The sequence below is a fragment of the Trachypithecus francoisi genome, unplaced genomic scaffold (assembly GCF_009764315.1).
Source record: "Trachypithecus francoisi isolate TF-2019V2 unplaced genomic scaffold, Tfra_2.0 Lachesis_group13, whole genome shotgun sequence".
Taxonomy (NCBI): Eukaryota; Metazoa; Chordata; class Mammalia; order Primates; family Cercopithecidae; genus Trachypithecus; species Trachypithecus francoisi.
This window is the reverse complement of record NW_022681458.1, coordinates 76,369,649-76,397,532: the sequence shown is the minus strand read 5'-3', so window position 1 is coordinate 76,397,532 and position 27,884 is coordinate 76,369,649. Positions and strand designations below refer to the sequence as shown.

The following is a 27,884-nucleotide window of genomic DNA, read 5'->3' as shown; positions in this document are numbered from 1 at the left end:
TTCAAATGATAAGAAAGAATTGAGTAACATCAAATGTGCTAATAGTATTTGCCATATGCTATAGGCTGAGTGTTTATTGCTAATAGCATTTGCCATATTCTATAGACTGAATGTTTATATCTCCCCCGAACTCATATATTGAAATCCTAACCTCCCATGTGATGGTATCTGAGGGTGGATCTTAGGGAGGTGTTTAGGTATGATAGCAGAGCCCTCATGAGTAAGATTAGTGTCCTTATAAAAGTGCCCAAACATCTCCTTTTCTCCTTGTGTCATGTGCGGACTCAGTAAGAAGACCATTGTCTACGAACAAGGAAATAGCGCTTCACGAGACATCAGATCTTCTGTGGCCTTGATCACGTACTTCCAGCCTCCAGAACTTTGAGAAATAAATTTCTGTTGTTTTTAAGCCACCCAGTCTATGGTATTTATTATAGCAATCTGCATGAACTAAGGCAGAAATTGATACCAAAAAGTGGGAGTGCTGGTATACTAAATACCTAAAAATGTGGAAGCTGTGTTGGAACTGGGTAATGGGTAGAGGAGACTGGAAGAGTTTTAAGGTGCATGCTACAAAAAAGTCTACATTACTGTGAAAGGGGAATGCCATAAAATTCTAAGATGTAGCTGACTAGTTTCATACTAAATTTAATACTATTAATGTCTAATGAATTTTATTTTAGAAAATCATAACATATAATAAATAGAAGAAGCTCTGCTGTAATAATGTCATTCCTCATTCTCTTCTTTGAGAGAAATATTCATAGATACTCTAACCATTCCCCATAAATCCTGTTATCAACCTTCTTACATATTTATACATTCACAATCTTATGGTTCCTACATTTTGTTCTAGCATTTCACCTGCCTCAGGTTATCAATCAGTATAACTCAATAGACGTTTCCCTTAGGTAGGGCAAATGGCTGCACTTATGACTAAGGCTGATCAAAGGCACAATTTGTTTGCCTTTAGAAATTTTTGTTTTCCATGACTGCAAGAAATACTGCTGAACAAGACATTTCTTCACCATCCTTGATGAAAGATGAACATTAATAATGCAGATAGAAATCAGGCCAAGTAATGTTGAAGAGAAAACAAGGTCCAGTAGCACTACTTCCTTTTAGAAGATAAGAATAAACAAATTTAAAATGGCAAGCTCAATAATTTTACCCTAACAAAAAATGAGGTGAGTACTATATAACCCTTAAATTCTAAAGAGTTTAAAATCAATTTATGTACTCATGTCTTGAAAATATTTATGTATAAACATATCTATGCTTATCTATATCTATGTCTCTTTCTTTATAGATAATAGATATGGTATGCACTCTTATGCATGTAACACATGCTCTTTTAAATATGAGTCATATATATCCAATATTACTGTAATATACCAAGGTCAATTTTCATTTGTAAGTTTTGTGATATCTTATTATTTTATGCATCTTATATATAACGGAAGCTCTCTGATATTCTGCATAAGAAAAAAGATTTCAGAGGGGTAAAAAATTTTTTAAATAACCACTTAAAGCAATACTAAAATTTAATTCAATTGCTCATTTACTAAATACTTACTAATCATTTTATGTATGCCAAGCACTATAGAAGTTCATTTCTGCCTGTCAGGCAGATGGTATGTATTTTCTTGTGACAGAGTAGAAGTAAGGGTGATAAAAGGGAGAGATTTACATTCCAAAATACACATAATGGTGGATTAGTAACCCCCTGTCCTGATGTGCCTGTAAGAGTCCTGGATTGTGCCTGTTTTAGCACAGTTATTAATATTGTCCTCTTTCACTCTCAAAAGTTTTTGGGTTTGAGTATTTGGGTACATGTCCAAACCCTGACACTTTTGAATGAATCCCACAGAGATTCATAGGAGAAAAAATTATTTTCCGGTAATAAGAAACAAAGAAGCTGTCTCCGAATCCTGAAGAATGGACTTGCTTTCACTGGGTAGAAAGAAAGAAGATATTCAAGGCTTATGTCTCATCATTGCTTGTGTTTTCCCAGTAGCTTCCTAAACTTTGTCCCTGATTTCTGTTTCTTTTGTCTTCTTGTTTTCAGCAATTGCTTCTTATTTATTTATTTAATTTATTTATTATTTCCATTGCTTTAGTGGTACAAGTTTTGTTTTGTTGATGCGTGGGTGAATTGTATAGTGATGAAGTCTGAGCTTTCAGTGTAGTGATATAGTGATGAATAGTGTACATGGTACCCAATAGGTGATGTTTTATTCCTCATCTCCCTCTCCCCCTCCCTACTTCTGAATCTCCAGTGTCCATTATAGCACTCTTTATGCCTTTGCATACCCATGGCTTAGCTCCCACTTGTAAGGGAGAACATGTGGTATTTGGTTTTCTATTCCTGGGTTACTTCACTTAGGATAGTGACCTCCGGTTCCATCCTACTGGCTGCAAAAGATGTTTCATTCATTTTTATGGCTGAGTAGTATCCTGCCATAAATACTACTATTTAGTCTTCAAGCTTGTCCTGCCTAATTTTATTGTTCTTGTTCTGTTTTGTTTTGTTTTAGACTTTAGAAGCCTGGAGTCATGACTTTTAGTTTCTGTCCCTAGTGATAAGCAGAAAAGGGAGAGGAGGAAGGGGCTTTACTGGCCCAAGCAGAAATAGAAACTAAGAACCTATGACTGTATTGTCTACCTTCGACACCCCTGATTTTCTTTATCTACTCTCCAGTTGATGGACACTTATGTAGATTCCATATCTTTGCAATTGTGAACTGGGCTGTGATAAACCTGCAAATGCAGGTGTCTTTCGGATATAATAACTTATTTTCCTTTAAGTAGATACCCAGTAGGGGGATTGCTAGATAGAATGTTAGATCTCTTTTAGTTCTTTGAGAAATCTCCCATACTGTTTTCCATAGAGGAAACATAAACTGTATATAAATAGTACATAAATTGTACTAATTTATGTTCCCACAACGTATAAGCCTTTCCTTTTCACTGTACCTCACCAACATTTATTGTTTTTTTACCAATGTCATTTTTCACAGAATTAGAAAAAACAATTATAAAATTCACATTGAATATTTCCTTTGTCTTGAAGTCAAAATCTGCTCTCACTGACTTTCACTTCTTTTACAAATTTCTGAATGGGTCTTCATCACCAAGACCCCCACCCTGCATTTAAAGCCCTTTTTGAACTGAATCTTACTTGTCTCTCAGTCACTGTCATTGCTCACTTTTCACATTAGCAATAGCGAACTCTTGAAAATGCTCAGAACTGTCCATTTTAGTGTCCAAGGTAGACAATAGAGTCATGGGTTCTTAGTTTCTATTTCTGCTTGGGCCAGTAAAGTCCCTTCCTCTTCTCCCTTTTCTGCTTATCACTAGGGACAGAAACTGTAAGTCATTTTCTCATTTTCATATGTGTCTTTGATTGTCATCATTAGAACAAAGACTTACTTAGTAATTATATGCCTGGAACTGTTGATCTGAAAGCTTTACTTCCGTTAACTCATTTAGTCTTCATAAGAATTATTATTACCATTTTTACAGATGATGACATTGATGAAACTTTTTAAATATCAGTATAGCTGATATTTGAATCCAGGCAATCTGACTCTAGAGCCTGTGGTTTTGGCCATTGGTCTGGTATTTTTGCTCTCCTGGCTGTCCTACCCCTCTTATTCTTCAAAACCCAGATCAGAAGTTATCCCATTATAGGCTCGGCGTGGTGGCTCACACCTGTAATCCCAGCATTTTGGGGGGCCAAGGCAGGCGGATTACTTGAGTTCGAGACCAGCCTGGCCAACATGGTGAAACCCCATCTCCACCAAAAATACAAAAATTAGCCAGGTGCAGTCGTGGGTGCCTATAATCTCAACTACTTGGGAGGCAGGAGAATCGCTTGAACGCAGGGAGTGGAAGCTGCAGCGAGTCGAGATCACGCCACTGCACTCCAGCCTGGGTGACAGAGAGAAACTCTGTTTAAAAAGAAAAAAAAATAAAGAAAGAAGTTTTCCTATTATATAACCTTCCCTCGTATCCTCACATAGCATTACTCATTTGTTCTTCAATATATCCTGTAATTGTACTTATTTATTTTGCTAAATTAGAAAGATAACTTGAACAATAACAGATATGGGGAAAGCAGGTTGACTTCTGGCTAGTTTTGTTGATGGCTGATAGGGATAGACTATAAAGGGACTAGTTTTGGACATATTAAGTTTAAGGTGATAGCTGAATATGCAAGTACAAAAGACCAACAAACAGGTGAAGATGCAGCACCAACTCAGCAAAAAAGCTGTTGCTGCACTACAAATCTAAAAGGAGAAAAAAAAATAAATGCAAAGAATCAAAGATATAGGCCGGGCACAGTGACTTAACACCTGTAATCCCAGTACTTTGGGAGAAGGGGTGGGTGGATCACGAGGTCAGGAGATCGAGACCATCCTGGCCAAAACGGTGAAACCACGTTTCTGTTAAAAAATACAAAAAAATTAGCTGGGTGTGATGGTGTGCTCCTGTAGTCCCAGCTACTCAGGAGACTGAGGCAGGGGTATTGCTTGGACCAGGGAGGTGGAGGTTGCAGTGAGAGGAGGTTGTGCCACTGGACTCCAGCCTGGCGACAGAGTGAGACTCCATCTCAACAACAACAACAACAACAACAACAACAACAACAAAAAGAATCAAAGATGCAGTAAGAGGCCTAGGGTGCTCTAGTTTTATGGAAGACACAGTAAGATGCAATTTAAAGAGGCAGTTGATGATCATCATCACCATCGAATTCTAAAAAATCTGCCAGATACGATGAAGACTGAATAAAGATCAAATGTAGCTAATTTAGAGTGGTAAAAGTAGGAGCCACATTTGAGACCATGAAGAAGAGAGAGAAGGTGCTCTGGAAGAGTAAGATTCAGCATTGGGCTGGTATTTGAATTTGAGTCACAATTTATTTCAAACAGTTTGAAGAAGGAAGATAAGACTTGTATCTCAATGCTTTCCAACAAAATATACACATGCATAATGGCAAATTTAATTAACACAGGGGTAGTCAGTTCATAACAACTTAGAGGAAAAATTAAATTTTCTATAACAATATATTTTTTCATAATGAATTTATCCTTAAAATTTTTTTTACAAATTTATTTTAGGGACTTTCTGGTCTCCATATCCCCATAAATAAAGTTGCATTCTGTGGAGAGAAAACAAACAAAAAACCCATCACAGTGAACAATTGAATTGCTCTGTGAACATCATGCCTTTCTAAGCAAGCATTGAACATAGGGGGTGTATTTATGACAACCAGAGACAGAGTATGTATAGCTTGGCTCCATAAGGATAATGTTCTTGGTTCCTATATCTACCTTTTGTACTTTCCAGCCCTTCCCTCATAATGTTATTGGGAAAGTTAACAGCTAGCATGACATTTTGAAAATCCAAAGTGTTTATACCAACAAGATTATTCACAGTCAAATTTTCTCATGAATATCGCTGAGACCTATATTTATTTTAATTTTAACCAAGAGTAAAGGTAATGAATATAGAGCTCTGGTTTTAGAAACCAACCTTTAAAAATAATGAGATAATGACACAGTGAATAAAGATGCATCAGCTTTGAGCAAAGTTATTTTTTAAGGTTAGAAAAACTGATTTTGAAAATGCAAAGGCAGACACAAGATCAGTCAAGAGGGAAAGAATAAAGATACAAGAGAAGTAGAACAAGTCATGGAGCAAGGTATCTGAAAATGTAGAAATGAATGGGAAACCCTAATCTGAAAAGATGTAAAAGGACAGATGGAAGGAAGGAAGGAAGGAGAGAGAAGGGGGAAGGAAGGGAGAGAGGGAGAAAAGGAAAAAGGTAGGAGGGGGAGGTAAAGTAAGAAAAACTAAGGAAGGAAAAAGGAAGAGAATGGAAGGAAAGAAAAGGGAAGGGAAGGGAAGGGAAGGAAAAGGGAAGGGAAAAAGGACTTAGATAGTTTTCACTGGATAGGAAAGAAACTGAGGAAGTTTATAATGATGTACTCTTGTTTCTTGCTGAGGTGAGGGGCTGAGTTATTCGCAAATATGAGTGTTCTAAGGGAATGATAAAGGACTCGAGCAATTGAGTAAAATCAATTGATATTGCAAATTATCCGCTTGTGATTTTAAGAATGTCTTGGTGATGCAACTTTCCCATCTATTCTTGATTGTCTAGAGTATTTTCCTCCTCTAGTGCCTTTGCTGCCACACTGATTAAATCAATATTGATTGACAACCTCAGTGGGATATTTCCATGTGCCAGGAAGAATAGTACTATCAGCTGTACCCAATTCATGGTGATTTAGAAACACATTTATTTTCTTATATAATAAGAAATTCCAGTGCACACATGAAGAATATGCAATTACCAGACATATTTGCTGTCTTTAGTGTGACAAGTTTATATAGTTCGAGTGTCTGGGTTTTGTGATACAGATATACAAACATACAAACTTATGCAGTAGAGTTGTCTATCCCAATGGTTACTAGACTTCTGGATTTCATGCACCAGTAAAATACAAATGGGAGGACTGACACCAGGTTGCCAATTTTACACTTGGCCAAATAAAATATTAAAACAAATAACTCATTATCACGTATTCTCATCATCATTTCAAAAGAACATTTAAACATGGTATTAGTCTTTAGAAAATAATCTAAAAGACACAATTTTAGAATAAAGGTCTTTAACTTGGATATGTTCAGTTTTATAAATATGTATGGCATTATTCTTAATTTTCTGGCTTAACTATAGACGTGAAAATTTTGTCATAGGGGTGCTGCTCTGTGGAGCTGTGTTTGGAATTACTATTTACACCCACAGTGTCTGGTCCCCAGCTTAGACAGCAAAGCGCCACCTTCTGTTATTGTATAGACAGAATCACCAGAGTGTCTATCACAATTCTCCAAATAAGATCTATTTAGCATCAAATACTGGGGCCTTAACCACTATGCCACAGATCTTTTCTAAAATATTCTTATTTTAATTAAACAGTGACTATTATGAAGAACAAGGAAGGTAATCATTTCGTGACTTCTCAGGAAGATTACTGCTAGGCAATGAGAATAGTAGTTAAAAAAACCAGTATACATTGAATTAATTACAAACAGTAGATCTAATTTTGAAGGTAGAAATTATAAAGTCCAGGGCATACAAAATATGATAGTGTGAACGCACAGGCATAGGCACTTCAATAATACACAGCCAAAAAAAATCCTCCCCTTTCTAAAGACACACAGACATCTATACTTTTATCTATTTCTGTTTACATACATACATACATATATATACATGTAACTCATTTTTCTTTGAACTGATTCAAGAATGAGTTGCAGACATTGTTGCATTCACCCCTAAATATTTTAGCATGCATTTTCAGAGAACAAGAACATTTTCTATTTTCATGGAATAGGCACACTAGTCTTAACAAAATAGGGGAAAATTAGCACTGTTATAATACTAATAACTAGTAAATAGTCCATATTCAAATGTATTCAGCTTTCCCAATAGTATTATTTATCTGTTATTTTTTTATTTGATATTCCATCCAGAATTATGTTTAGTTGTCATAGTTCTTTGACCTCATGGAATTCTTTAGCCTTTCTTTGTCTTTCATGACATTGACATTTTTAAAGAGTTCGGTCCAGTTATTTTATAGTGTGTCCTCAATTTGGTTTTCCTTCTGGTTAGATTATGGTTAGAAGTAATGTGGCCCTTTCAGTGTATTTTATCAGGAGGCACATAGTATCAGTTGGTCTCATAATTGATGATATCTTTGAAGGTATTGTCTGCTGTGTTTCTCCAAAGTATATTTTCTTCTTTGTAAATTTTTTATTTAATAGAGAAGAGATACTTTAAGATGATGTAAATATCCTATTCCTCATCAAACTTTTACCCATGTTTTAATACTCATTGATGATTCTTGTATGAATCAATTGTCATTAGGATGATTGCCAAATAGTGATTTTCTAACTCCATTATTTCTTCTACAATTGTTAGTTAGCATTCAACTGCAAGAAACAGATTTGTATTTTTCCTTATTTATTTACATCAGTATGTTTTTGTTGATTCTTATTTTATTCAATGAATTATAATCTTTTACTATCATTTATTTTGATGCTCAACTTGCCCCAGATTTGGTCAGTGGGAAGCCTCTTCTACTTGGTTCCTGCGACTTACTGACATGACCTCATCATTCTTTGAAGAATAATTACTTTGTAGCACAGAAAATATCATGCCAAATATGTCAAAATGAATGTGGAGATTTATATGATTATGTTTTACCGTTCTTCTCTTTGTATTTGGAAAGGTAACAGTGAGTAATGGTGTGGATGGGTAGTATAAAAATTCTGCAGTTTATCCTATAATTCTTATCTACCTTTGTTGGAAATGGGAATTTTTTCCAGCTACTAATATATCAGAATTAATTGAGGTGTTGTTTTAGGATTGTGATGTTATGAAGAGGCAAAGTCATTCCATTGTACAAGGATGGGAAAAGCACTTTTAATTACTGTCCCTTTTCCAGTTGAGGCTATATTCCCTCTTCTGGCTTCACCTGATGACAAAGGAAGGCTTCTCATTCCTCAGAAATTTGGATAGATTTACTTAGACTGTTAATTTTACTATCTGGACCACCCGAGTAACCTTTCCATGATAGCTATGAATTCTGCACTGGACTTCATTGTGGTTCCCCTAGTTACTATTTTTCTTTATCTGCAAAAGTTAACAAGATCAAGACCCCAAGCTGAAGCAAGGCACAGCTTTGCTTCCTGCTGACTTTCATGAGCTATTGAATCACCTTGTATCAGTCAGGCAGGAGACAAATGGCATGCTGAAATGAGGCATATAGAAGAATTTCATGAAGGGGACATTTACAAAGTTGTCAGCAATGTTAGGAGAAAGCTACAAGGAATAAAAAAGCACTCTCAATGCAGCAGCAGACCTGAAGGAGCAAGGGGAGGGGTGATTACTAGACCTCAGAGAAAGCAGCTTCAGTTGTATGAGGGTCAGTCTGATTGGAGTATGACTTTTGGGGGAGGAATGAGTCCAGTGCCAACCCAGGGCAACCCAGCAAAGAAGGAATTGGAGAAGAAATATTCCTATGTCAATCTTCTCTCTCTGATGCTTTCCCACTGGTGCTTCTCATTTGCCAAACCAATTGGGAGCTCAAAGGTAGGAGAGCCCATTGATACAGTGTGTAGAAGTCACCCTTCTGGGACACACGGAATGATACAGAAGCATAGAGAGTGGCTCTGGAGGATCAAACACAGTATCCTACACACATGGCAACTCTAAATTTTTAAATGATGATTTAAGAATTTATTTTCATAGCTCAAGTGGTCATCCACCATCACTCTGGCTCCTATACTTCTCTTCCTCCTGGAATCACTAGCTATCCTCTGACACCAGTTCTTCCTCCTAACAGAGAACACCTGCTGCTTGTAATTCTGGGAGTAATTACCCCCTACACCCAGTGACATATCTACCCTAGGTTTTCTTGTCAACCTGGGTATGCCTCTGTGTGTGTGTGTGTGTGTGTGTGTGCGCGTGTGTGTGTGCGCGCGCTCCCCTTCTCCCCCAATTTGTAATGTAAAAAATCTCCATATCATTATAATATTCTGTTAACAAAAAGTGACTGGGCAAACAATAAAATAAAAAATGTAATCTTTATTAGTTTTGCACATTTTAAATGTTGGTTAGCATTATTTAGCATAATAGTAGCATTTTCCAGCATGCAGTTCACGAATACAATTTATCTAAGTAGTTTTAAGAAAAAGAGGAGCCTATGGTTTGCTTCTGTAAGAAACACAAAATGTCCTGATGTAATTGACTATATAAGTTGACTACTCTGTTTTTGTGAAAAAAAAATTATGAAGCCCACATTATATTTAGAACAATCTAGAGTAGCATTGCTCCAAAGAAATGAAAACATAAACCAAAGTCAGAAAAAAAGAACAAAAATAAAATAAGCACTACCTTCAATTCAGTTAGTACAGGTACTACCAGAAGTACAAATAAAATTTTAAACCCTTTTGCAATTGCAAAGCATAATTTGGATATGAGTCGTGAACCTATTTTGCTCCTTAAAATTGTGAAATAATCTAAAATTAGCAAATGTAATTAAAAAAGCAGAAATCTACAACTCCCCAGTCTTGTTTTCATGTCTTATTTAGCAAATTTCTTTCATGAAAAAGTACTATGGACAGAAAGTAAGAAAAGTGATTGTGATATCAACCTGAAGATAATTTCCTCTTCATATTTATGTACATAATGCTGAAAAATAAAATGACTTTTTACAGTATTTATATTTGCTTGTAAAATTCTAAACACATTTTTAACAGGTTAAGCAGTGTGTTTTTTTAAACGTGTCTGTACAGTCTGGCTATATACCATATGTTATCCACTTAAAATGTAAAAATAACCAAAAAGCTGTTAAAGTGCTGCAAACTATTGCTTAATGACTTAAATAAATGAGATCTGTTGAACAATTTCCTTGACTTTACCACTGACATATGGTTTCTCATAAATAAGATTCTGAGCAGGGAGAGAAACCAGATACAGCAGCACGGTAATATAAACATGCATTGATAGCATCCAAACTATCTATAAATGGTACAGAATACATTTTATTACCTGTGTAAAGCTTGCACTCTACATTTCTTGTGGTACATATTTGATGCAATAAATACTGTGCTTAGGTCATTATTTTTTTGCTCAAACGTGCACCACAGGGCAAAATGACTATTTACATAATAAATAGCATTTCATTAACATATACAGTGTCAACCTTGCTGAGAGCCAAAGATGGCTAAACAAAGTGCAGGATAAAGCAGAAATTTATAAAGAGTTATTTTGGTCAATTCAGTCTTCTGGCGGTGGAGGGTGAGGGGCAATATTCACTATTCAGGTTTTTGTTTTTTTTTTTAATACAACAAAAAGAAACATAACATTTATGACTCCAGACATTTGAATGAAGTTTGCACCTGCTAAGATTTACTGGCCTACCCGCAAACTATCTACTTGGTCTAGGGGCTGGATTTCGCAAAACAAGATCAACAAAGCACCTCCACTTATCACCCAATTACCCTCCCAGAAATATGGTGAAATTTAAGAACTTGTGTTTCTTGTGACATTTTCTCATGCATGATCTCTAAGTGCAGCATGCCCTCATGCAAACCACGACTTTGTGTAGCTGGGAGGGCCATGTGGTTGCCATACCCCCAGGTGGCATACCTGTTATAGAGGTCCTTAGCCTATTTCTCAACAGAAACTTCGTTTACAAAAATAGTCACATATAATAAACACATGGATTAACAAAAAGATGAATCCACTAACAGATTCCGTAAAAATGTGACAAATGTGGCAGTTGAAATGCAAACAGTGGATACAATTACTATACTAAAGTGTTTCATGTTAAACAACCCCAACATTATAGGTTTGCACCCCTTGAAACTGGTCCCTACAGTCTGACTAGCCATTGTATATCTTATCTTCAGCAGTGTCAGCTGGTAGTGAGAACAGTAACCTCCTGTCAAGGTCGTCTCCCCTTTACACAGAGTCACAGTTTACTGACAAGGGGTCACTGTCTTATTGTAGGCACTGACCTTAAGGAGATTTGTGTAAAAACAGTCAGTTTGGCATTGACCTCCTAAAGGAGTCCTGTTGATAAAAATACATCACCTTCACAGGCTGTAAACAATTTGTCACCCAATTATTTTTATTGGTTTTCATTTATTTCCCTTTGGCTTTTTCATCTTTGCCTTCTTGCTCATGTTTTTCCACAATTGGCTTTGTCACCCGGTCATAGGAAGGTGGACAAGCTGCAGTGGACATGGTCAGATCAGTTTTTTCTGTAATAGAGTTTTCATTTATTCTGTCAATTATCATGTCTTCTTTTATAAGATTAGCCCCACCTTTGATTTTGTTTTTATTGTATGTAAAGGAAGCTTGTTTTACAGTTCGCTTTAAAAGGTGGCGTCTGTAAGCACGCTGAATAATAACAGCAGATACTTCCTCTTGTTTTCGTTTTAAAGTAGTAGTGATTGGCTGATAGGAGACCTTGGAAGGATTGGAAGCCATGAATCGCTCTTCCATCTGTATTCGTAGAGCATCCATCTCTCCACTCTCTCCTAGAACCCGCTTTGTAAAAGCAAATAAGATATCAAGACAGTGGATCCGGTCACCACTCACCATGGGCAAATCCATGGCAATGAGCTGGAGTTTGTTTGGTTGTGGCAGATTGAGAGGCGGTTCAAGCGCAGCTGCAAACTGAGATAATTTTTCAAATTCCATGAACTGAGTTGCATCGGGATCAAACTTCTCCCAAACCTCATAGAACATCTCAAAGTCATCCTCACTCAGAGGCTCTGCACTTTCTTCAGTAGCAACACTGAAGTTCTCCAGGATGACCGCGATGTACATGTTCACCACAACCAGGAAGGATATGATGATGTAACTGACAAAAAAGAAAATTCCAACAGATGGGTTCCCACAATCTCCCTTAACTGAGCTTCCAGGGTTAACTTTATTAGGGTCACAGTCGGGTGGCTTACTGTTGAGAATGGGTGCTAGCAATCCATCCCAGCCAGCAGAGGTTGTAATTTGGAACAGGCAGATCATGCTGTTGCCAAAGGTCTCAAAGTTGAACATGTCATCGATCCCAACTTCCCTCTTAACATAGGCAAAGTTGGACATCCCAAAGATGGCGTAGATGAACATGACCAGGAAGAGCAGGAGGCCGATGTTAAACAATGCAGGGAGGGACATCATCAAAGCAAAGAGCAGCGTGCGGATCCCCTTTGCTCCTTTAATCAGACGTAGGATTCGGCCAATCCTGGCAAGACGGATCACTCGGAACAGGGTAGGGGACACGAAATACTTTTCTATCAGCTCGGCGAGAAACATACCTAGAATAAACAATGAGAATACCAACCAGTGAAGAAATCATGCGTTAAAAATAAACATATGTTTCTTTCTTTTTTTTTTTTTTTTTTGAGACGGAGTCTCGCTCTGTCGCCCAGGCTGGAGTGCAGTGGCCGGATCTCAGCTCACTGCAAGCTCCGCCTCCCGGGTTTACGCCATTCTCCTGCTTCAGCCTCTGAGTAGCTGGGACTACAGGCGCCTGCCACCTCGCCCGGCTAGTTTTTTGTATTTTTTAGTAGAGACGGGGTTTCACCATGTTAACCAGGATGGTCTCGATCTTCTGACCTCGTGATCCGCCCGTCTCGGCCTCCCAAAGTGCTGGGATTATAGGCTTGAGCCACCGCGCCCGGCCACATATGTTTCTTCTAAAGCTCCAAGGTAAAGTTCAGAGTCCTGAACTCAGTTATATTATCTTAAATATGGCAGCTATATAATATATATATATATAATTGCATATAGTATATATTATAAATCTGAATTTTGAAATTCAGCAATAATTTCAACTATAAAGATTACAGTACTTCTTTTATCTTTAAGAGATATTTATAAACTACTTTTAGTTTACGTAAAGTCCCAAGTCAGAATTTAGAAAGAAAATAAGTTAAAAACGCACATTTGACTGAACAGTAGCGGCCCAACAGTATAGGTACAAGTTTATATGTATACAGTGACGTTTTCTGAAATTGCCATATTCTAAATTCTCTATTTACTCCTTTTCCATCTGAAAGTATTGGTAGCTTTTGATGCTACTTTCACCTCCCCATGATCTTGGTACTTACTTAAGTTCCACTCTAATATTTTTATATACTTATTTATGTATGTTCTGGTGCATTTCTAAAAGGATCCCAGGTTGATGCTCTTTTTAGTCTCCTGTACTTAATGTTGTATTTCAATTCTTTTTGGTCTCCTGTACCTAACACTGTAATCTCAGTCTTCTTATTTTAACCTCTCTCCATTTGCTTTTTAAATAAAAACTGTATTTGTAAAGTTAAAAAGAAGAGCTCAAGAAACTAAATGCCTTCAAGTTTAAATGCCTCATTCTGAAAAGACGAAGTGTAAGAGTGTATGTGTGTGTGTGTGTGTGTAAGAGAGAGAGAGAAGGAGATGTGTAGGAATACACCTTTATACCTTAGCCACACTAGTTATAACCAAGGATTATAATTAGTGGGAATCAAAGGCTATATACAATGAGTTGGATATCAGAGAAGGGAATAGCATGCAAATCTGTCCAACAGAGGTGCCTTGTTTTGAATAGCAAAATATTGACCCAGCCATATCATCCTATTTAGGGAAGAATGAGTAGTTTAGGCCCACAGACAGATGCTTTTCACTTTACTAGAGCTTTAGTTGTGTCTAATGAAATGAGCTATTGCTCATGAGGCTAGTTATATGTTCCAGGCTTTGAAGTATAGTACTGATGATGTCCCATGCCATCTTATTTCTCTTGTGCATCATTATTATAAACCATTTTTAAGGTAGTCTACAAAATCTCTACATGACACTTGTAAAGAACCTACTATATGCATTTCCTAATAATGTTTCGTCCTTGTCTTTATTCTCCTTTTACGCAATACTTTTCCTTATCTTGAAACCACTTTCCACTAATATCTATATGCTGGTGACTCCATGTCTATTCTCTAGAGCAATTTTCCTGAGTACCAGACTACATTTCTAGTCTTGTTAATGGAACCATGTAGATAGTGTATTGGTTCTTCAATCTCAACATGTCAAAAACATTTTTATCTTACTTAATAGCACAGGTCTAGTTCAAATGACTACATTTACATTAAGTATATTATTCTAAATGGATAGAATAAGAAACAATACTGACTACAGTAGGAGACACTGTGTTAAAAAACCAAACACATCTGGATAAAATGTATCAAAATATTTACAGTAATTATCTCTGATTGCTGGGATGATCTCGAATCTAATCTTGATTGTTTCAACTTTCACTTCTATTTAACTGAATTTAAGAACTTTAAATATTTCTTACCTACAATGGAGAGAATGACAACCACAAAATCAAAAATATTCCAGCCAATGGTAAAATAATAATGGCGTAGAGAGATGAGCTTCAGTACACACTCTCCAGTAAACAGCACAATGAACACCAGATTGATTCGTGACAAAATGGTAGTCACATATTCACTCTGGTCATCTGTTTCCACCATCATTGTGACCATGTTAAGACAGATGAGAATCATGATGCTTATGTCAAAAACTTGTCTGGTTACGAAGTCAAAGACCATTCCTTGAAATTTGTTCTGTAGAGAAATAGAAATGCTTTTAGCAATAAAGGAGTTTTCTCATGTGCATTAGCATCAATACGTTCTGCATTAATTGACTGTCTAGTTTCTTGCAAAGTAGTCATTGACCCTGATTTTTGTAAGAATGATTTATAGCATATTAATTGTTAAAATTTGGTTAAATTGCCATTTACTAATGTGCATTTCTCAGAATAACAATTCCTTGTCCAAAGAGGGTTTCTGATAAAAAAAAAAAAAAAAAAAAAAAAAAAACAGAACACTTGATACTGCATATTTCTTCCAGAGGTATGTAATGCATATCAACATTTTAAGATTATGAGAAGGTAAGAAACCTGTTTAATTTTTTTTCAAGACTTTCCAATGATCAGCTGGACCATACATCCATTTTAAAATATAGTACTATTTCACTTGTTGTATTCTCAAATAATTGTTAAGAAGAATTTGGAATTTCTAGGACACATCTATAACATTATACATTTAAATACCATATCAATATTCATATTCTTCTACCAAATAGCCTTGGCTAACATTGTCAGACACAGAATGCTGAACCTGCACAAGGATAATGGGACCAGAATGACATTTCTTATGTTTATGTCAAAAAAATTCATGTTCTTTGTCATTGATCTGTGATTCTGCTTCCCAATTCTGCCACTGCTAGTCACTGAACATCATCCGCAGGCTTATTTCTTTGGGCCACTGAGGAATTCTGAGGGCATTTTATCACATATTTTTCCTACAAATTGTTGGTTCTTTTCTACTTTCAGTGCTAATTTTAACAGAGAAAGTACATATTTCTCATCATTCTCAGGAAGGCAATATTCAGTCATCACAATATGAATATTTGCTAGTATTTTTTCCTTGATGCACCCTAGGAGTTACTGAAACCTCTCAGGTCATCATCATAAACATCTTTAGAGTGTGGCATAATAGCTCTCCATTTTAATAGCAGTTTGTTTGTTTCATCATGGAAGCATGAGTATTGTTATTTATCATCATAAACTGTAATTACTGACCCTGACTTCTGCAGACATTAGTAATATCTAACTCTGTAGCCATATATATGAATAGTAGATACTGGAATTCTTTCCTCCTTTAAAACACTTAGTATCTCTAGTGAAAAATAAAATAGAAGTAAGGTGCTATTTCCCTCAACACTTTATCCATTTCTTAAAATATTAGAAAATTGCATTTCTTATAGCCCCATCCAAAGGTTTACTTCTTTCCCTGATATTACTTGGCAACCATTCTTCAGTTGTGTGATTAACTTTCTCTTGTGCATATTACATTGTCTATGTGTCCATTGGCCAATTAATATGGATTCTAATGGTATGCTTCTAAATCTCTTGAAGTCAAGGGTGCATCTTCTATTTTTTCTTGTTCTTTTTGGTGTTTAATTTTTGTTGTTGTTACCATTACCATAAAAGTTACAAACTAATGATGCTCTAAAAGTGAAAGAAATTTTTTCTACTGGAAATGTTAGCTACTTTCTTTTTTTGTGAGACAACTATGCAAGTTTTTGTTTTTATATTTTTCCCCCATATCATTTGGTATTTCTTACTCCTGGTCGAGGTATAGGCTTTTGCGGTTTTTTCGATCCTAATTTTTTCATTGCATTATAGTATTTCTTCTGTTCTTCTGTCATAAAGATGTCTTGACCTCCAAAGTATAGAAAAGAAAAATCAAACTGGTTAAAACTGTGTCCTTTTGCACATATTTTTTCAATGTTAAAATAGAAAATGGATGGCTAAAAAAAAAATGCAAAATTCAACTGATTAGCATAATTATATCTGTGATTCAAAATGTGAAAAATTGAAAGTTCTCTTTAGGTATGATAATAATATTTAATTCCCTAAATAATTCAAAGCATAAAAATAAACACTAGAAGAAGCTTACATCCAGTTTCCTAATTTCAAAGAATTAGTTGGAAAATATATTTTCAAGGGGGAGTGGGTAGTTGTACGGATAAAATAACAAGTTGTTCTCGGGAAAGGGGCATATTAGGTTGCTTTCCAGTTTTATTCTAATTATTATTATATTTAAGACAGAAAATGTTTCTTGATAATGAATAAGGGAGAAAAACTTTATGAACCTATGCACAAGAGTGTGGAACACAGTTATTCTTAGCTTTCTATAGCTGGAAATATATGGATAGTGAATGACAGAGGGAGAGGAAGGAAAAATCAGTTATAATATATACTCCCATTTGGTTTCTAAATTCAAGTATGCATTTGGCAGAGAAAACACTTCAAGGAATAATTTTCTATCTCAGTGGGAGAGAAAATATTAGAAATACTTATCTTCTTTTTCTGCTGGTTGAAATTATCTATGATGACACCAATAAACAGGTTCAAGGTGAAGAAGGACCCAAAGATGATGAAAATAACAAAGTAAAGATACATGTACAGACTTTCTTCATACTTAGGCTGGAGTTCCACCTACCAAAGGAGATTATTTAGTAAAATATTACCATACATTTTAGTGCTGGAAATGTCATTGGTGCTTTTTCATAACAATAGAAAAAAATTATTCTTACTAATATGTCAGCATTTTTCTTTCTGAATCAACTACCTCTAAAAACATCCCTGAAATTAGCCTTTAGGGATGTTTTCATGTGAAAAATGTGGCTACTATGACATTCTAAAATCTATTTTTATAACTATAAACACAAATACTATTCTTCCATTTGAACAGCAATGTGCTAAATTTACAAACTTTTAAGGTACTGAATTTTAGTAATTTTAAAATTATTAATAAAAAATTTTAAAACTGTAAATATCCATAGGCTAGGTTTAGAAACAATCATTCATGTATGCATGAAATAATGTAGCAAATAAGAAATGAGTTGTTCATTCAGACATTTGGCACTATACCCTAATGTGACAGTCACTGAATTTTTCAGATTAAGTAGACATAAATGGAGAATTCATTTTATAAATCCTCAGTTGATTATTTAATTCCTAGATTGTGCTTATAACAAATGGGCTATTACTTATAATTTAGCAATGGACTGAAAAAGTCACTACAATTTTTTAACAGATTCCTGTCCTTCTAAAGGCAACAAATTTAAAAGCCAACTAAACACACAAAACAAAATATAAGTGACAAAGTGAAATAAAACAACTCTGGAGGTTATCAAAATGATATTCAACATAAAACTAAAGCTATGTGAAATGCACTTCAAGAAAGATAACACCAAACTATCAGGTTGAGGACTGCAGGGACAAAGGTTATTCCTTTATGATGATAAACTAAACAGGTGGGAATTCAGAATAGAAAGATGAAGGTTGATAGAAAATATTACGTCTTGCAAAGTTTTGAAGAGCAAAGTTGGAATGAGCATGAATTTCAGTTTAGGTCATGGAGCCTTAAAGAGGCTGAAATCAAATAAAATAGATTTATACTTTGGTAATATACACTCAAAGGAATCTGTTGGCCACAGAAATGATTGCAACATCAGTCAATTTATGGAGGCTAAAGATCATATAAAAGCATTCTTTTATTTGGTTTAAAATATGATTATTTGAAAGAAATCAACACAGTAATCTAGGACTGACAGAACAATATCCATAAGTTTTCATGCTGTCTAATATGGAGGGTGACTATACATTTCAACTCACGATAGAAATCATATATTTCTTCAAATTTGGCCCTGCACACTAAAATTACTACTAATTATATAATGTGTGGATAAATAGGAAACAAAATAGAAAATGTTTAAAAGAAAAAAATTTGTTAGTTACTCAATATACGAATTTCTTACTTTGGTTTTCAAAATAATGCATGTGTTGAATTATCTTAGTAAGAGCTTTCTGATAAACATTGCTGTGCTTGAATACTTACCTGTCACACTTTTTCCAAAATATTTTAAATCAAGGTAGAATCATTTCATTTGTTTATATTTTATCCGATTAATTTTACCACCTGGTCAATATTGTAAAAAGACTTAGAATACAAGGAATACTTACATTTCTGGAATCAACTGCTGCATACATTATATCCATCCATCCTTTAAATGTGGCCTATTAAGAAGGACATGCATGTTTTACTTTGGAGTAAAAAATAATTTAGACCTGATGTTTAATAAATATTCTTACTGATATAATTTTCAAAAGGGAATATTTTTGAAAGACATTTCAAAACAAATTTTACATAGATTTTGGACCAAGACAGTATCTTAGTAAGGCTTTTCATTTCTAGAACACATATTGAACAAAATGACCATTTGATATATCCTCCCGCTTGATAACCAACTCACAAGTACTTTTCAATTCTTTAGAGTTCATGGTATCATAATATTTAAAGCAGTCTTAAAATTTGCTGGAGCACTTTTAGGAGATCTTACAAATACGAACACATGTGTCAATAGCTCTATCAGGCTAATAATTACAACTTAGATCTAAGGATCATCTGCTAAAATTTATCTGCAGGGTGATCAAAGTGATTGAAAATTTAAGATTTCTCTTTATTGTAACAATGTAAGGATAGTACCAGGATACATAAAGGCAGGGTTGCAACTATCCTTTTAAGAATTTTGGAGCAAAACATTTAGAAATAATCCCATATTCTATTTTCTTTCTGAAATTCTTGAAGATAATAATATGAATAAGAAATGTGAACAATAGTACAGCAGACACTTGGCACTCACAGGATGAAGGATACTCAGGCTAATAACTTACAGTAATTTGTTACTTGTCCTAGGGCATGAATTTTGAGTCCTGTGGGCCTAAAAGGATTATTCCTTAGCTAGTGAGGGAGGCTAGCAAAGCCTTTAGCATCTGTATCTCAATATATCTTTGTTTTGATAACACTAACCCTTGTGAAGTGGTGAATATCATGAGACAAAAGCTAAGCAAGGGTGTGGGTGACAGCAGTGAAAAGAAAGTAATGATTCTTAGCTAGAAAGTACAAGGCTTTTGTACATGAAAGAGAGATGTGTTAAACATGTCAGTGGCTTAGGTCAATGATAGAACGAGTTCATTACACACTTGGTATAGAAACAGAAAAAAGTGATTAAAGGGGCCATTTCAATGACTTACTAATCAATAGAGAGGTGATTCTATAAAAGCCAAATGTGAAGCAGTATTTTAGAGGTTTTTTTTTTTTTGGTAGCAGAATTTATTTAATAGCTTTGTACAGGATCATCACTATATTTTCAAAATTGTTTACATTTTAAAGGATTGCTTAAAATTTTTAATATTTCTTTCCTCAAATTTATGGAGGAAGTGGTTGCTTTAGTGATATTTACAAGTGTGGTCATTAGTTAAGGGTTAGAATAAATGCCCAAATAAATGTCATCATGTGTTGACAATTTTTAAAGAAAACATTCTTGCCAGATTTTTTTAACTTTTATTTTTATTTGTCTTTAGAGACAGGGTCTCACTATGTTGCCCCCACTAGTCTAGATCTCCTGGCCTCAAGCAATCCTCCAGTTGTTTTGGCCTCCCAAAGAGCTGGGATTACAGGCATGAGCCAACATGCCCCACCCGTTCTTGCCGGATTTTAAAAATCTCTATTTTAATTGCATGAATATTCCGAGTAGGTCAAAAATGTTAAGAAGATAAATAAGAATTTCCAACAAAAAGATGGGAAGAATTTGTAAAGTAATCATAGTAGACACCTCTGGAAGAGCTGCAAAAGGATTTTGACTAGTGTTGGTTTGTTTGCTTAGTCTTCTGGCTGAACAGTTGAAATCATAACCTTGGTGAGCAAAAATTGATTTCTGCCCTAAAGACACTGTAGAACTGCAAGGGAAGAAAGAAATTGTACAGTCTTTTTTTTTTTTTAAGCTGAATTTTCAAATAATCTGAACTCTTATTTTATTCCCTGCTTTGTTGTGGTGCTGCTGCAGCTAGAAGCAGAATCAAATGAAAATTTTTAAAGGGCTACCTTTTAAAATATAAGTTATAAACTATTTTTCTTGGATACCCAGTCTTAGAGACCCAATAGTGAAAACACTAATATTTAGGATAAAATAGACTTAAATAATGGTGCTGAAAGGTCATTTGAGATAAGATAACAGCTGCTTGTGCTTCATTTTTGTTTCTAGTTGCTTTCAGATATTATTTCCACTTCACTATGGGGATCTAATTCTCTCTCTCTCTCTCTCTTTTTTGTTTTAGATGGAGTTTCACTCTTTGTTGCCCAGATTGGAGTGCAGTGGCACAATCTCGGCACACTGCAATCTCCGCCTCCTGGGTTCAAGTGATTCTCCTGTCTCAGCCTCCTGAGTAGCTGGGATTACAGGCGCCCACCACCACATCTGGATCTAATTCTAAAACCTGAATGTCATTCCGCAAACGTTGATTGAAATAATGGACCTTAGCAGCAGTTAATCCCTACGAATTAATTACAATCCAATTAGGTGTATTAAGTGTATGTGTTTTGGAAGATGATCTATCTGTTAAGTGTATTCTGTTTTGGTAGCTGATCAGTGAAACAAGCCTTCTAATCACAATAAAAACAGCAAAGTTACTGACTTATTTATTAACTTGTTTATATAGAAAGAAAGAGCAATATAGAAACAAAGAAAATACAAGAAAAAGACAAAGAGATCTTTGTTTGGCCTGGTCACTACTGACTATATCTGCAGTCCTTACATGTAATAATGTTTTCACCCATCTGGGCTCATAAACTTGTACTAACAAACTGAAATTTTTTAAATAGAAAGAAATATATACTTTTTCTTAGGTACTAAATAATAGATGTGTGTAATTATTTTATTATTCCAAACAATAAAAATATTCAGAGAAAATAGTGTTCACTTACAACTTGAAGCAAAGAGAGATACCCAAATCCTACATTATCAAAGTTTACTTTCACATTTTTCCATCGAGCAGTCTCATTTCTTTCTATTAGTTTTAGGCAATCAGTATGATTATTCACGTCTTCGATGTCAAACCTGTCACCAGTTGTGGTGTTAATACAGTGGTAGAATTTGCCAGCAAACAAATTTACGCCCATGATGCTGAAAATTAGCCAGAATATAAGACAAACCAGAAGCACATTCATGATGGATGGAATTGCTCCTAAAAGGGCATTCACAACCACCTAATACACAAATGGAAAAAAAGAAAAGTCAGAATTCTTATCTGTTAACAAAGAAAAAAAAATTCCCCTAGTAATCTCTGGCCTTTCCATTTTTTTTTCTATCAAGGCTATTTATTCTAGGATATTTAAAAGCAAGGTTTTAAAAAATCTTAAAATACATTTTTTTTCTTAAGCAATACACTTAGGAAAACAACTATAGGCAATATAACCAAGAAATGAAACAAAAACGTTTTTTTTAAAAAAAGGGAGGGAGAAGCATTAAAAGGTTAAAGGAAAAGCAAAATCGGAGGAACTTGCTGCCAGATGAAGTTAGAATTGTGTTGTTTATCAGAATAAAGAAAAGTTAAAAAGCCTATGCAGAAGTTTTAACTCATTTTAAAAAGGCAATATATTAAAGAACAAAACTAAAACATTTGGACCTGAGTTGATTTGATCAATATAGTTTTAAAATAACTTAAAAATTCAGATGATGAATATAAAAAATTATTAAATACCTAATATAATTGTCTTTAATTATTCATGCATTGCTATGACTAATAATTTTTGCATAAGAAGCAAGACAATTTGCATTATGTATTTCATTAGATCATCACATCGTTTATTTCAAGCTCCAGTCATGTTAGTTGTTTCATTTACTGAGTTTAATTCAAAAAACTTATTTCAAATGAAACATAATAGAAATCATTTCTTAGCAAAATAAGAAAAAGAGGGATGCTATACATAGTTCTCAAATCTGATGTGATCACATGAAGTTCTGTGTTCAATTATTATCTACTTTTTTTTTTCTATAGAAGGATGTTTTCCCCCTCTTTCTTTCTGGACTACTAGCTAAAAATCTGAGTGTTCGTATTTGGCAACAACATAGGGGTGGCTTCCTTGCTTTCTCCTCCATCTCTCCCACTGGAGCTGCACAGGAGTGGCTAAGAGGGAAGGTAAAAACAGACCCTAAAATGCTTGTAAGGGGCAGCTGCCTCAAACTTGGACATTAATAGCTATGTTTAATTCCACCTATATGCTTGTATTATTCTCGTCAATCTGATCCAAAGGAAGTAGTCATCAAAACATCTTCTATTTGCCATTTGATGCGTGTATTTTTAGAACTATTTTTTAACTGCCTGTCTGTAATACGTGAGCCAATTTCTTATACTTCTGAGCCCTGTTTAAAGTCCTTAAAGAACTCTGGGTCTTCTGGGGAATATAAAACAGTGTGATAAGTGGGCCAAAGAAAATAAGAATAACAATAATGACAAAGATGGAGGGGATGAGTATGAAAAATTAATTTGGTTGAGTTATCCAGGCAGAACCAAATGATGTGGCCTATGCAACCTACCAAGCTGACAGGTGACACTTTGCCATATCTCATCTGACTATCTGTATTAATACAATGGGCTTCATAAATTCTTGTTTTATGATTTATTTTAAATGAATGGATGGAATTCGATTTCTTTCAGATTAGAGATTTGGAAATTGAAATCAAGTTACTATTTATTTCCCTTCTTTTCTGAATATTTTGTCCACTATCCAGATTACAATGCTGTTTCTAGTGTGTATACACAGAGTACTAATTAAAATATGTATTTTGCCTTCAACACCCAATTTAGAGTATGAGCAGAACACTGGTTATCTATACCACTTCTTGATTTTCTTTTCACATTACCTGTCTCACATTTTTTCTTCGAAACATTTCTCAGCTTTGTCACTTCTTTTCCAGTCTCACAGTCACCACCTAGAACTGCCCTCTGTTATTTCATACTTGTACTATTGCCGGTCTCCTAAACTTCTCCTTCATTTAATCTATGTAAGATGAATTAACCTTTCCCAAGTCCCACTTGAAAGTTGCTTATTGGCTCTCTGGTAACTACCAAATATTTTTTCTTACCTTGCTATTCACATCACTCCACAATCTATATTTCCAGTTTTAACTTCCCTGGTCATCTATACTTCATGCCACTTCAATTAATATAATAACCATATGCTAATATAATTGCCAGATAATTGAGATGTCATTTACCTTGAAATTCCTTGTCTAATAGCTCCTTTTCTGAAATACTCTCCCCTCTCAAAGGCTTCAGTTCAAATAGCACTTCTTTCATGGAGCCTAAATTTGCCCCCCAGTTTAGCCTCCTAAATAAAGAGGAATGTTTTCCCCTTTGAATTCAAGAATCAGAATTCTAGTACCGAACAGAACTGTAGAGATAATTCAGTATTGTGTTCTCATTCGGCATATGAGAAAAAAATGAGGTTAAAACAAGTTGAGTTCAGAAAGTAGTCTATAAATAGCATCTAGTGCTCTTTCCAGTCTACATGGAAGAGTTGCTCCCACTTATCTTGGTACCCATATTACTCTGTACTAGAGTTCAGTGTAATCCTGACAGATTGTAAGGTTTTCTAAAAATTTAAGATGCAAAAATACGTTCATGAATCTTCCAGGGCCTTCAGTGTCTTGAATATAGGAATATACCAGAGAGCTTTGAATACCGGAATAAAATAATGGTTGACAAAATGAGTGGATTAATGAAGCAAAGTTTAGCTTAGTATTTATTGATTAAAGCAGAATTTTTAAATGTTATTTCTGAATATGGCTGAGAATAATTAAGGAACTGAGCACAGGGAGAAGTTTGTGCTTAGGTAATATGTATGAAAGGTTTGCTTTGAAACTGGGGATTGATTTAGAGTTACAATGAACTCTATGGAATTTATGGTGCAAGCGTGTACTCTGCAGCCGTGCAGCTCAGGGTGTGATTCGCAAAGTTGGCATACATTTGGCCCAGGGAAAAGTTTTATTTTTCTGTGAACATAAAAGAACCTTATCTTAGAAAACATTTGGCACAGTATTGGGGAACTTACTATACAAAGCTATAGTCATATTTATGATGTATTAAATTAGACAATGAAAGATCATAGAAAAGATTGTCTTTTCCCAAGAGTTCCAAGCCATTCCTTGGTTCAGCAAAGCAGGAGGTGGATTAACTTTTTTCAGTCTCAGTAAAACTGCAGTAATTGGTTCTCATGGCAGGAAGAAAGTAGGCAGAATTCGTCTGAATAAATTGGAAAGAACAAACTGAACTTTCAGGCTACATGAAAGGAGATGTCCGAGAAAGGAACTATCTTAATGAATTAATACTGTACTAGAGGTTGTTTCTTCTCAGAAGCTGTTTTTCAAAACAAACGTCATCAAATAAAGTTTCCCTGCTGTAGCACAACAAATTCGATTTCTGGTTCATTACCTGCATTTTAAAAAATAAGTCTACACTAAATGAAGGCTTGATGATTAAATATGCAAATTCACATTAGAAATTGTCATACATGCAGAAATGTCTTTTTATCTGAATTAATTACTTTTGAACTTCAGATCAACACTATTCATGAATTCTAGTGCTTCTGTAATAGAAATAAAGAAAATATATGTGAATAAAAATAAAAAGTAAGCAAAGTAGGAATTATCCATTTTTAAGTATGAAGAAGAATAATAGAATCTTTTTAAAAAAATCTAAAAATATCATACTGTGGGTTTTAATTAAGACAATTATTTCTGTAAGCTATGATATATCAGTGATCCAAACAAAAATTCTGACTTTTTCTGTCTCTCAAAAATAAGAACTCTTCTTCTTGTATAATACACTTAAACTTTAAGAATAAATAAAATGTAGAGTTATGTTTATGTATGTTTTCACTGTGATATCTTTTAAAATCCTAGAAAGTTAGTTGGGAGTTACTTATTCTAAGAAGTGAGTTTATGCCTCAAATTTTATCTTAATGCTCATGATAAGATGTTTTTGTTTTATTTCTAGGTGTGTATTCTATTCTGCATAATTCAAATAAGTGGATTCTTTTATACTTTTTGTTTACAACACAATTCACATGTGCTTAATTCAACTATTTCTTAATTTATTTTTTGCCTTGTTAACATTTTGAAAATAACCCCATATGAACTTACACAATAAAAAATGAGAATGGTCACAATCAATACCAGTCTTATGAAACCTGAAATATTGCACCTTAGTATCTGCTCATACGTATCAATAATCAACTGATGGTATCTCACTGGTAATTTGCAGGACCCAGACCAATGTACTAAACAGCAGGGGCTGTATGCCTCAAACAGTATCATGAGCTTAACAAGTTAAATTGTGTTTTCACATAATCGTTCTACACCAGGGTCCCCCGCCCTCACCAATCAAGTAATCTCCCCATAAATGGATAACTCCATATACACACAACTAAGTCATATTCAATGAAACTTCATAGAGATATCAACCATTGGGGTTAAAATCCACAGAGGGTAAATTCATAAAGGTTTTTTTGTTTTTTCAAATGAAATTTAAGACAATTGAAAAGAGGGGATTAGGATGTAAATACTGTATTTTCCCTACTGTGGTGCAATAATAGTACCCTTCCCAATCCCTCCCTCACCCCACTACACATAAGTCACAGTGCAAGGATTAAAGGTAGCAAAAGGGGTAATACAGTACCCATAATAAAGGGCTCAGGGGAGGAACCAGCGCTCCACCCCATCCAAGTTGGAGCAAGATTATCCTATACAAAATAGAAATATATAGTTTGTTATTAGTTAGAAATCTGATATGACAGAACATTTGGTGTTATTTTTTGTTCATGATGCTCTCTGTCTGTTTTCCTATCAATTAAGACTTGAGTTCTTTTGAAAAAGAAGGTATTTAAGATTTCCTAGGTTAGGAAATTAAAAATACAAATTTAAATACAAATTTTATTTTACCCTAGATATTAGCGACATCAATTCACTCAGTTTAATTTTACAAGTTGAAAAATTTGGACTGGAAATTTGAAATACAATAAATGTTTAAAAGCTGTCAGCCAGAAATGTGCATAAAACATGCAAAACACAAAGTGCAACGTGATGATAATTTATTTGTTACTTTCTAACTTCTTATGAAGCACTGTACAACATGCTTTATTCAGTAATGTTGCATAGCACATGCTTTGAAAAAGTAACAGAACAACAAAAATAAAATGAGTGCCTGTGTTACGCTTTGACGCAGCTATTGCGATTTTATGCTGCTAGGGCAAAGAATTAAATGAGAGTTTCTGAGTATGTTCAAATCTCACTTCCCAATCATAATATCATTCTTATATCCAACCTCACCATCACTCGTGATTATATTTTTACAAAATAAAAAAATCCAAACACTAGAAGTATAAAAAATAGGATTAAGTGTAAGGTTATTTTGACTCTACAATGCCAAACACGTATTGAAGAGATCAGTCATTTTAGTGCTGTGTATATGCTCGCATTATGAGGAATAGAGCCATATTCATAAATCTGATCATTTAAATTATTAGTTTTATCACGATCAACATTTATAAGGATTTTATGTCTAAAACTCCGAGTTTGAAAAGGTAACCTCTTTTAATATAAAGGGTATTATTGATTAATAATTATAGATATGGTTATTTCTGAGAAAATTAAAAGCATACCCACAAGACCAACTTTTTTATAGCAATGAAGTGTACTGTATGGAAATATCTGAGCACTTGACCAATGGATTTAATAACTTTTCAAACGGTCAGATGTAAAAGGTTTATAATATTTTCGAAAGTTTAGCATTGTTCAGATTTCATAACCCATATAAAATATATTATTTTGATTCAGGCAACATGTTTTCAAGTAGAAT

At 34.6% G+C, this 27,884-nt stretch overlaps 1 protein-coding gene across 1 annotated transcript in view; it reads right to left on the bottom strand.

Moving 5' to 3' along the window:
- Positions 1–9,638: 9,638 nt before the first annotated feature.
- LOC117094914 (sodium channel protein type 1 subunit alpha) overlaps positions 9,639–27,884 on the bottom strand; it is an 85,102-nt gene continuing 66,856 nt past the window's right edge. The window contains exons 21-26 of the mRNA XM_033231250.1: positions 21,952–22,233; positions 19,152–19,205; positions 17,484–17,621; positions 16,745–16,849; positions 14,910–15,180; positions 9,639–12,897 (exon numbers count right to left, since the gene is read on the bottom strand). Coding sequence (XP_033087141.1) covers positions 11,723–12,897; positions 14,910–15,180; positions 16,745–16,849; positions 17,484–17,621; positions 19,152–19,205; positions 21,952–22,233 — 2,025 coding nt within the window. The 3' untranslated portion in view covers positions 9,639–11,722. The remainder of the gene's footprint in view (positions 12,898–14,909; positions 15,181–16,744; positions 16,850–17,483; positions 17,622–19,151; positions 19,206–21,951; positions 22,234–27,884) is intronic.